At 37.2% G+C, this 11,846-nt stretch overlaps 1 protein-coding gene across 7 annotated transcripts; it reads left to right on the forward strand.

Annotated features, from left to right (window-relative positions):
* The first annotated feature begins 692 nt into the window (after nucleotides 1-692).
* On the forward strand, nucleotides 693-8,839 carry LOC105040249 (uncharacterized). Of its 7 annotated transcripts, XM_029263113.2 has the most exons (7): nucleotides 693-992; nucleotides 5,748-5,818; nucleotides 5,901-5,984; nucleotides 6,110-6,238; nucleotides 6,313-6,429; nucleotides 6,774-6,872; nucleotides 6,947-8,839. In XM_029263113.2, exons 3-7 carry the CDS (start codon nucleotides 5,920-5,922, stop codon nucleotides 8,748-8,750), a joined length of 2,214 nt encoding a protein of 737 aa, XP_029118946.1. In that variant the 5' UTR covers nucleotides 693-992; nucleotides 5,748-5,818; nucleotides 5,901-5,919; the 3' UTR covers nucleotides 8,751-8,839. The 7 variants fall into 7 exon arrangements, with proteins under 7 accessions (XP_029118946.1, XP_029118942.1, XP_029118944.1 ...); XM_029263109.2 differs by having other exon boundaries at nucleotides 5,664-5,984; XM_029263111.2 differs by having other exon boundaries at nucleotides 5,748-5,984.
* Nucleotides 8,840-11,846: the final 3,007 nt, after the last annotated feature.

Below are 11,846 nucleotides of genomic sequence, written 5' to 3' on the forward strand. Positions count from 1 at the left end.
TAAAATTAAAAGTAGCTTCCCAATTGGCATAAATGATCAAATTGCCCCTGCAATTATAAATGAACACTAAAACAACACTGCGATATTAGAAAATAATATTATCTTATTATAATATAATACTGCTTTATTATAAAATAATACTACCTTATTATGATGTAAGAATATTATTAAATAATACTTTCTTATTATAATATAGTATTGTCTTATTATAAAATAATATTGTTTTATTATAATTTAATACTATTATAAAACAGTACTGTCTTATTATAAAATAGTATTACTGTATTATAAAATAATACTGAGATATTAGAAAACAGTACTGCCTTATTATAAATCAGTACTGCGTTACGTATTATAAAATAATATTGTGATATTAGAAAATAATATCATCTTATTATAAATCAGTACTGCGTTATTGTAAAATAATACTGTCTTATTGTATAACCGTATGAGGTATAAGAATATAACAGTCATTTCAGTTAGAAATGGAGAGTTGTTTTTAATTTATTTTTAAAATAAAAATTATTTTTAATTTAAATTCAAATAAAAAATTATTTTTAATTTAAAATATAAAATAAAAATTTTTATCTAATTTATCATATAACTATTACCGGATCTAAAAACTATCTTTCTGCTACAAAATTTTTATTAATTTATACGGCAACGATAATATGTAGTCATAAAGACGATTAGGTCCGACCTTGGCGCCTCTCCTTTGCGAATCTAGGGTCTGGGCCAGGTTTCGTCTCCAGGCAAGGCTCGCTGCTCTCCCCTTATCGGCGAAGGCGCTGCGGGCGGCACCCCGAAAAGGTTTCGGGTTCGACGGTATCCAGAAGGTCGGCGCCGCGTACATGGCCTTTTATTTACATCCATACCAACGTCGTCCGGCCCAAATACGATCCTCATCTTCGATCTTGTGAGAGAGCGAGAGGGAGCCAGCGAGGGTGGGGGGAGAGCGGCGGAACAACGGAGAAGCAGCAACGCCCTCGGCGGTAAACGTCACCTCTCTGCTTCTCTAAAGAAAAAGAAAAGAAAGAATTTTGTTTTTTGTGAAAACCTAAATTTGTTCTGTTGATTACGAAATCCGATTGGTGATGCCCTAATGACATCTGATCAGCGATTCGAGATTCAAGGGTTCTTCTTTCTTGTATGCATCATCGATGACTACTGATACCTGATTGATGTGTTCCCTCATTTTGTATCTAATCTGGAAATAATTTCTTACTTTTTTTGCAATTCTTTTTGATGGAAGTCTTAATTCCGGTCAAGTAGCCTCCTTTAATTTGTTGCTGTTTTCTTTTATGAAATCTTCTTTGCTGTAAGTTTGTTGCTTGGTTCGTTCAGTTCTCTCCATGAATGACTATTTTCTACCCAGAAGTGCTCATGAGATCATTCGTGCTGGTTATTAACGTTTTTTTCTGATCGGTACATTTATTTGATTGTAAGCCACTAACGAGAAGGGGTGAGAGAGATATCCCCGGGAGAGAAGAGGGGGGGGGGGTTGTGTAGGGAAGTGGGGGTGGAGTGTTGGACAAGCACGAGGAACGGGGTGTGCGCTATTAGTTACTTGGGGGAAAGGTTACAGAAGGGAGATATCGGGGCTTTATATCTAGATTTTTTACGGCCAAAGTTTAAGATCTTGTGGTGAAAACCTAATAGGTCTTCTCATCTTCCGTTACTTGCTCTCCAAAAGACAGGTTGATTTGGCTGTATCTTATGGGGGGTTGCAAAGTAGAAAAATCACTTGTTAGGTTTTAGTTATTATCGAATTATTTTTAGATGTAACATCATTAGGAATTCTATTTTTTGTCCTATAATATAGGGTACTGTTAATGGATGTCCTTGGGGAAACTGTTAAGAGTAATGTTGGCTTTACTCAATAACATATCAATATCTGATTGGAAGTTCAAAGAAGAGATTTGACTTAAAAATTTTTCTGCAACACCCCATGTCCCTAATATGTGTCGCATATACCCAATGTTCCAAAGCACTAATTATTATGATTATGTGATTTCAAAACAAGTCTAAACTACTTATACGGTGAGAAGAAAAGGAATGCTGTGGTGCCAGTAAAAGATGTGATTGAGATGGAGGAACAGGGAGAGATTTTATGGGAAAAAATTTGGGAGTTTTTTAATAATAAAAAATTTACTTATCATAGTTAGATTCCCCATGAAAATGGAAAAAATGGTCATTAGTTAAGTAAGAAAAGGTTTCACGTTAGAGGATGCCACTAGGGTATCCATTGACCAGGGATGGCAATAGGTTGGGTCGGCCAATATCCATGCCTACCCTGCAATTAAAAACATCGTACCATGCCCACCCCATACCCACCTCGAGTCAAGTTGGGTTGGTCAAGTAGATAAGATGGGTCACGGGTTGGATTGGATAAGAAACTTATCATGTATGCATTCTAAAATAATTGTAATTTTGGAAGGAGGGATTTAGATTAAGGTTACATATTAGGTTGGGTTTGGATCGGGGTATACCATTATCTACTTCCGATCCGAACCTACTTCAGATATTTTACCTAGAACTCATACCCACCCCGGGGTTTAATTGGATCAATTAAAAACTGCCCCATTCGGTTTGAGTGGGGTATCCAATTGGTCGCCCTACAATTTCCACTCTAACCTTGTTACTCGATAAGGGTAAGGTGTATTATTTTGGGACATCTTTTCTAGAAGTGCCTCATGTGTTTGCACATGCCAAATTGTCATCCTTGAATGATGTTCTAATGGGATTAGGGGCATAATGTTTTCTCATAAAAATATATCAGTTTACTTTTTGGTCATATATATTTTCTTCAAAATTGTTTGGTTTCAGTATATTTTCTGATTTTACCTCCTTTCTTCATCCACAGAGTGTGCGAATGTCTAGATTAGACATTTAAACTAGAAGACTCACCTACCTTTTTTTTTTGATCATGTACTCAAGTGAACAGCATATCCATATCTCTATTTAACTTTGACTCAAAATCATAATTATATCTTTTAAATTTGATTTTCTGATTTAGAATTGCATTCTATGGTTTTAGGGCGGATTGATTCAACAGCATGGAGGCTTTTTAAACCTATAAGTAAGATTATGCAGGAAAACCACAACTTGACTATATTGATGACCACAAGGAGGATATGCTTTAGGTTTTTGGATATATTAAGTGCCGATGATGATGGAATAGAGTATACCGGGCACCAAGTAAGGATTCGAGAATGGAGGGTTCAAACGTGAATAAATTTGTCACCTCCCATTTGACAGAAGACAACCCGATTGCTATATGGACTTAATATATTGCAGTTTGATTGTTGGAAGATTTTAACATGGTAGAAACAAGAATCATGAAGGATACAGCAATGAAGAACCAGAATAGATGCACCATGCAAGATCCAGTTGTTAGTTTAAGTAATAGTGCCCTTGAGAAAGTAGAACTAATCCTATTCGACTGTGATATATTGGATCCTTGGCCATATTATTTGACGGTGGATGGGATACTTTATGATTGATGATCAAGCGATATTGAAGTAGCCACCCGGGGATCCGATGATAAGGAAAGTCAGCACCAGCCTTTGTTATTAGACCATGAATTTGGGTCTGATCGCAATGTCTTGAAGCAAGATTGGTGTAGCAGAAGTGTATTGTCATGACTAGATTTATGGATGATGTTTAAAATAGGACTTTCAATCACATGAGATTTATTAAATCTTCTCTGGAAAACATTTAAGGTTCATTAATTGAAATGAGCACTTGTCTTGGCTTATCATACAAAAACTTCTTTTAGATGCTTCAAAAGACCTGAAAGGGTTGTCTAGACAAAGTTGCTATGGATCAAGATTTTTGTGCTTGGAATTACATCAACTCCACTGGCAACAGCTTTATTTGCACTCAAATATATCTCTAATAAATGAGCTAGTTGTCATAAGCGGGCATAACTTAACACATGGTCTTCATAGAGCACAAATGGTGTTATGCCATCTTTAGGGTTGTTTTGATGCTCAAGCAACTTGTAACTTTTATATTTATAGCCAAAAAAATTCAATAACTGGAATTTCAGGTGATTGGATTACATATAACCAAGAACACCTATAGCAATTTCCATCATTTAAAAAACAAGTCAAATCGAAGCTGTGCAACAGATTGGTGTCTGCTCAGTGTTACAGCTCACGACAGTAATAAAAATTAAAATCTCATGTACTGCAAGTGAAGTTTTGACTGAAACTGAGTAGTTTCAGTCTAGTTTAGGTCAGTTTTGGCCTAAACTGACTAAAACTAGCCATAATATTATTTTTTTTCAAGCTTTTTTATGTTCTCTATCATATATTTATCATTTCTTTGTTATTTAATTTAAGTGCATCAGCTATATGGTACCAATATTTAATGGACTTCCTTTTTTTCTTGAGTTAAAAAGGGATCTATAGTATATATAATTCTTGATGGCCAAGGCTTCTAATGGCCCTTAATCTTAGTACATTAAAAAGATTATTATAAACAACTAAATACGATGCAATTACCAGGTAATCTTTTTATAATAATAAATAAAACATTTTATAACTTCTTGGACTGGTGAGGAGCCATCTCATGTTTATTGTTATCACTATCAGTACTCACACCTACATGATGATAATGATGATGCCACTGTTATTTGCATGAGTCACTTTGCAATAGTTTGTGGTATTAAATAGGTAAACGTAATTTGTTTTACACTCCTGTGTACTTATCTTGTTAGTTTATGCTCGATTGATTTATATCTTATAATTTGGTTAAGATATTGGTCCATTCATGTAATATATATAGTGTTGATTCAACATAGTTAAATTTCAGATTGAAGCTGGCAAATTATACAAATTATGATCGTAGATAACTTCAAACTCAATTTAACTGATAGGCAATGGCTTGTCTATGGTTTTGTTTGATTTGAAACTACTCAAACTGTATAAGTTCTGAACCTAGATAACTTAAAATACAATCAAATGATGGCAAATAATTTACCTTGATTTTGTTTTTTCTTTGTCATTTTTTTTTCCAGAAATTTTTGTGCCTTTTTTTTGGCTGAAACTCCTAATCTCTGAGTGAAACTACCAAAATTGAAACTCTACCAAAGGGACCAAAACTAAATTTTAAAACCTCGGAAGGCATGATTGTATAAGAACTTTAGGATGCATAAATCCATAAACAATGATTCACTGATGTCTATTTTGCCTTTTTCATAGTTAGATCTTCACATTCATCACTGCTTGTTATGTTTTGAAATGTTGGTGAGCAGTGCTAGAGTAATTGAAAATTAGAATAGGTTGTCCTAGAATGGACCACCAATCATGAAAAGCTGCAGATATTCTAGCTTGTCCTTTTATGCCTTCAACTAACATTTCTTGTGCTGTCTATAAGAGGTCAATTTATCACAAAACGTCTCCTACTTAGCTAATTGTTATTTGCCCATAATTTTGCATGGTCAGAACTTCAAAGGTGCCTTAAAGCACCAAAGATCTTTTTGCTAGGATACAATAAATCTGCAGTGAGCATGTAATAGATGCAATACTCTTCAGTATATAAATGCACAAACTGAATAATAAGATACTATATCTGGGCATTTCTTCTTCGTACTTTATGTGTTTATTGATTTTTCAAGTAGTTTTCATCTGAATATATAACCACATGCGGTTGACCAGAACCATGGTCGAGGGGACTGTTATAGCTGTTTGCCAGTTTGGCGGCGATTTCGTCCCGAATGATGATGGAACTATGTCTTACAGTGGTGGAGAAGCTCATGCACTAGATATCAGCCGTGACATGAAGTTTGATGATCTCAAGTCAGAATTAGCAAGTATGTTTAACATTGACAGTAGTCACTTGTCTATCAAATACTTTCTTCCAGGCAACCAACGAACTCTTATCACGATATCTAGTGACAAAGATCTAAGGCGCATGGTTGATTTTAATATGGGTTCTATAACAACAGACCTATACATCTCAAGTAAGATTGACAGCAGGTAACCTAGAAACAATTGCCCTGTTTTCATTGCCCTTTAAAATATAAATGAGTTTTCAAATACAATCCTTTTTTTAATTTGCATGAGCTGCACCTTTGTTTTCTTTTTGATTGTGAATTTGCAAGGACTGTATTCTTTTCTAGGGCACACAGAAATATTGCAGCTGACTCAGGTACCTCTATAGTTGACAAAGTTGGTGCTGTCTGCAATGTCAGATCACAGAGGCTTGCAGCTGTCAATGGAGGTAGCAAAAGGTATATATATACTCCAGTTATTGCTTTCTAAGTTTTTGCTACCTACATTAATTAATAAACTTGTACTCTTTTAGGGTGCCTAGGGGTAGGATTTCTGTGGTAGGTGCAAATACCCATAAAGTTGCGACTGGTTCTACTGTTCAAAATATTAGACAGTTGGAAGTAAACACTGCAGGAAAAAGTAATGGGAGGTATATTTTACAAAATCACTCTGCTTTGTATGTCTGAATCATATTTTCTATTCCAACATGAAGCATATGCTCTACTCGAGTTATTAGGGGACTAGGATCTGTAAAGAACTGTATCACCGAAATATGTCTGACTCATAGTTTACCTTTTCCTTTGTAGTATGGCTTTTGAACCTGCTATTTTGTGTTTCCCATCATAGTTATGTTGGCTACCTGTACGGCAATTAAACCAGTTCAAGAAGTTTTCAGGATCAGACTTAAAATCGGAAAATAATGAGTACTTGTTCTGAGTTGTTTAAATGCTTTTCTTCCCTTGCATTACTTTTTAATTCTTACATTGCAACTAGGATTGTTGCAGCTGATTCAGTTACATTTTCTGCCTCTTCCCCAACTGCGGACATTGTTGGACAGCAAATATTAGTCGCTGATGACAATGTTGAAGACAGGTATGCCATGAGATCTCCTCAGGTTAGCTGCTTGATCCCATGAACAAAATCACTAGGAATACATGTTTCTGTAGGGCAACTCAGAGATCCCTAGCCGACTCAAGCACTCCTATCATCATGGCTGTAGATGCTGCTGAGAATGCTGGACCACAGTCTGCTCCTTGGGATTGTGTTATTACTGAAGTTGGGCAAGAATTTGATAATGTGAAAGCCTTTCGTGATGAACTGTGTAAATATGCTTTTGTCAAAGGTTTCGCATACAAATATATAAAGAATGACAATGTTCGTGTTACTGTTAAATGCACTGTAGAGACTTGTCCATGGCGGATACATGCATCAGGGTCCGCTCGTAAGCAGAAGTTTATGATCAAGAAATTCAACAATGTACACACATGTGGAGCAGGAAGTGGTGATGATGGTCACCAGCGAGCAACAAGGCATTGGTTAGCAAGTATTGTAAAGGAAAAACTACTTGATAATCCACAATCAAAGCCCAGAGATATTGCAAGAGATATTTATCAAGATTATGGAATTAATTTGAACTATACTCAAGCTTGGCATGCAAAAGAGGCTGCCCAGAAAGAGCTTCATTTCTTGCATGAAGAAGTATGCAATCAGTTGCCTCATTTGTGCAAAAAAATAATGGAGGCTAATCCTGGTAGTATAACCACATTGGCTGCATCAGTTGATTCGAAGGTACGTCGTGTATTTGTCTCTTTACATGCCTCTCTTCATGGTTTTGAGCATGGGTGTCGGCCTCTTCTTTTTCTTGATAGAATTCCTCTAAAAGCAAATAATCAGTGGAAGTTATTAGGTGCAGCTGCGATGGATGGAGATGATTGTATCTTCCCAGTTGCCTTTGCTGCTGTGGAAGCTGAAACTCACAATAGTTGGCATTGGTTCTTAGTGCAGTTAAAACATGCAGTATCAAGATCTTGTAATATGACGATTGTGTCTTGCAGACAGAAGGGGCTAGATGAGTCTGTGCCTAGAGTTTTTGAGGATAGTTACCATGCCTATTCTCTGTTCCATCTAATTGAGGAATTGAAAGCAGAATTGAAGAAGAGTTCTTGTTCAGAACAAGATAAGCATGCAATTGTCGAGGATTTCAAAAGTGCTGCCCAAGCTTATGCAGTTGATGACTTTAATGCATGCATTGGTAGAATTGAAAATATTTCGAGGGATGTTGCTGAATGGGTACTGTCTACTAAGCCCGAACATTGGTCAAATGCCTTATTTCGAGGTTCACGGTATGATCATCTCTCACCAAACATTGTAGATTCATTAAGCAGATGGATTGCAGTGAAAGACGAGTTGACAATTGTGCAATTGATTGGTGCATTGCTTGCTAAGACAAAGGATGTTATGGATTCTCGTAGGCAAACTTCTAGCACATGGGCTGGAACACTGACACCATCAATGGAGCAAAAACTGCAGAAAGAGATCCCCAAGGCCCGAATGCTTCTTGTTGTATGTTCTTCTGATTCTGTATTTGAGGTTCGTGGTAGTTCAATAAACGTTGTTAATATTGCTAGCTGGGAGTGCACATGCCAGAGGTGGCAGCTTACAGGCTTGCCGTGCTTGCATGCTATTGCAGTCTTTAATCGTACTGGTAGATCTGCTTATGAATATTGCTCTAGATATTTCAAATGTGAAAGTTATCGTTTGACCTATTCAGCATCAATCAACCTGGTACCAGATATTGAGAGCATCAGTTCTGTAGTTGGTGCAAATTCATATCCCCCTCATGCCCAGCGCCCGCCAGGACGGCGAAAGAGAAAGCGAATTAATCCTCATAAGACCAGTATTAGGCCACTCCACTGCAGTAGGTGCAAGGAGGCTGGTCACAACAAGGCAACGTGTGAAGTGCAGTTGTAGATTCATGTTATATCTAAGTTATATTGTATCTTCTTTTGACCTTTGGAAAATCATCTGTGAAGCATGGCGTGTTGTTTTTTTTCTCCTGACATCGCAAGCTGTTTTTGCTTGTCTAAGGCTTATAGATGTATCATTTATCCTTTTTTTTTTTTTTTTCCTTTTCGTCTCATTGTTATAATTAGATGTCACGCAAGCTCAACATGAAATGAGCACCCCTTTCTTTTCAGTGACTGCCTTTTCTTTATTTGGATGATCAAGACAACTGTAAATTAAGCAGCAGCTGCCTCCATTTGTTGTTTGTAGGAAATGCCAACCAGTAAGTTCTCCAAACGTACAGGTAAACTTGAATTACTTATCTTTTTAAGTTCTCAGACCAATAGTTTTGTTACCTGATGATGAAGGAAAACCAATTTTGACCTTTTGAATTAAGTTGGCTTATGTGTAACCTATCCATGGAGAAACTTAACCCAATGTGTTAGCAGGGTTCATGTTCTGTTACCGGTTCTGCTTTGCACCTCCCCACCACCAAGAAATCGTCTATTTTTCCGTCTCATGAGTTCCTCTTCTCTATTTGCTGGGTTCCGTTTTAATTCTGGGCTGTAGGATTGGTAGATCTTTTATGGACTCGTACTGGTGAGTGAGTTGGACTTGTTATACATCAGTCAAACACGGCAATTTGAGTGAACATATCATCATAAGGCACGCTAATAAGTCATGACATCGAAATGCCGACTCAGTCATTTTCGCTTAAATGAAAAATTAGGTAATCTCGTCTGATATTATGTACTTGTTTTTATTTATCTGAGGTGGTCACTTGCTCCAAAGGCAACTACCTGTTAACCAGAGAACCAGTTCCCTCCTGTTGTTAAAATGGGCATAGGCAGGTATTTGTTCGACTTTTGCTGAAGCCTAGCTGATTCTCTTTAGCTTCTCATTTGATGAAAACAGCGATTTCAAGGGTTCTGTCGAGGTGTCTGTTTTCTGCACGAGGATTATGTCAGAAGCATCATATTTGTAATTCTCTGACTGATGATTTGATGAAATTAGTTCTCTTCCTGATGGTTTGATGAAATTGTTTTTTTTCTAGGGAGTTCTTGTATATGGTTTCTCGCCTTATTTTATTATCATTTTGTATGTGGTGCAATAGGTTTATAGTTATACTAGTTTTGAATCCGTATATTGCACACAGATTCTAGATCTGATCATGTTAAAAAAAATTATATATAAATAATAAAATAATATTTATTCAAATTTTTAGTATCATTTCATATTTTTAATTATCTATGTATAGACTTTAATTGTAAGAATACAATAATATCATACATTAATAATATAATTTAATTTAGATAAATAAAATTTAATGTGGTTTTTTATTAATTCAAGGTTTGAATTTAATGCTTGAAGGATTGTTAGGTAGGAGGACACATGGCATAGAAAAAATTGCTTACGTTGACAATCTCAAATGTTAAAAAATTTATCTCAGTTTCTGCTTTATAATATATATACTAATTTATAACTCCCATGCAATGCGTAGGATGCAATTTTTTTTTAAAATTATTTTATTAATATCTATTCTATATATATTTTAAAAATAATTAAAATAAGTAAAAAAATTATATTTTGTATATAGTGTGGATTATAAGTTATCAGACAAATCTTGTGATAATCGACAATCCCGATTCCATGAATTTTCTTCATAAACCTATATCTCTTAATAGCAAAGTCGACAATATTACCCATTAGCTACTACTGCCATCAATGATAGCAACATTTTCAAGCTTGAGATAGTGAAAATATACCAATGTGGTGACAAGTGACAGTCTTGTGAGATATCGATCAAAAATTAATTGGTAAGCGTGCCTCCAATTGATGGTGCTATGGGAGATACCGTGAGCACCTCGGATCAGTATTGCATCGTAAGGCATTTCAGGTTCTCATATCGTCAACACGATTGCTGATTGTCATATGAGCTAAGACGTTAGTCTCCCTACTGAGCTAAGGCATCCGCGAAGTCCGACCTATGCATGAGCTGCCCCAGCCGATTTATCCCTTCATTGTGTGCGACAGCTGTCTATCCCGAACAGATAAAAATCCAGCGTAACAGTCTCCCCTGATCTCGCGGGAGCAATCAAGGGGTGAATTATCTTGCCCACTATGGCAATTTCAATAGCCCAACAATCTCGAGATCACACGATCACATAGCTATGCAACCAACTGTCCGATATCCTTCTATATAAACAACCAAAACTTCGAAGATCCAAGTAAGTCAAATCAAATTTCTCTCAAAGAACTCGTTGCTGCCTCCTTTGTTCTCTATTTTTCTGACTTGAGCGTTAGAGGATCCTCGCCGGAGCCATAACCTCCGATTTGGGATTTGTTTTGCAGGTTTCTCCAATGCCAGCATCCTTGCACTAGGATCAGGTGTCTGATTTCCGACCTCAAACATCCGTCTTCCGGCCTCAACCGATTTAAGCAGCAACAGATAGAGGAAGGGCCTACATTCGCATTCATGGCTTCGAGACGAACATCTTTCCTGCTTTTCAATGCCATTACTTCTCGATAGGCAGTCAGCCAAGCCGACAATCAAGTTCAACCACTGGCACCAGAGGTCCCTCTACTGGCTCAATCGATCCTTCCGACGTCAGTCATGGCTGACCAATTTGGTCAGCTCTCTCAGCAAGTTCAACATCTGACGATCGCAATTTAGACGATCCATACCTTTCTTGCGCCCTTCCAAGCGGCACCACAGCCTCCTTAGGCTGTCGTTGCATCCTCCACAGTGGTGCGTCATATGGTTCCCTCGGTGGTGCCACTTGTGCCTTTCGCAACAGCGCCTCCACAGAATCCTGCTTCAATTACGGCTCCATAACCACCACCTCAACTAAAGCTGCAGGTGCCTCCTCGAAGTCCGAAGAGGAGGCTGACTCATCAAAGTCATCTTAGGGCCCAGCAGCCGATCCGACGGCAATCTCCAAGCCCACAATCGGGCTATGACTCAACCCTCGGACGTCAATCTCCTCTGTTCTCTGAGGCTAGTACTGTCCATGAGGTCGATATCGAAAGGCAATTCCATGAGCTCGACCAGCAGTTAGGTCA

This window comes from Elaeis guineensis, chromosome 3 (assembly GCF_000442705.2).
Source record: "Elaeis guineensis isolate ETL-2024a chromosome 3, EG11, whole genome shotgun sequence".
Taxonomy (NCBI): domain Eukaryota; kingdom Viridiplantae; phylum Streptophyta; class Magnoliopsida; order Arecales; family Arecaceae; genus Elaeis; species Elaeis guineensis.

Coding starts and splice junctions, on each gene's coding strand:
- LOC105040249 (XM_029263109.2), top strand. CDS start 5,668: ATGGTCGAGGGGACTGTTATAGCTGTTTGCCAGTTTGGCGGCGATTTC. Junction 5,985..6,109: donor TCAAGTAAGATTGACAGCAG/GTAACCTAGAAA, acceptor TGAATTTGCAAG/GACTGTATTCTTTTCTAGGG. Junction 6,430..6,773: donor GCAGGAAAAAGTAATGGGAG/GTATATTTTACA, acceptor CATTGCAACTAG/GATTGTTGCAGCTGATTCAG.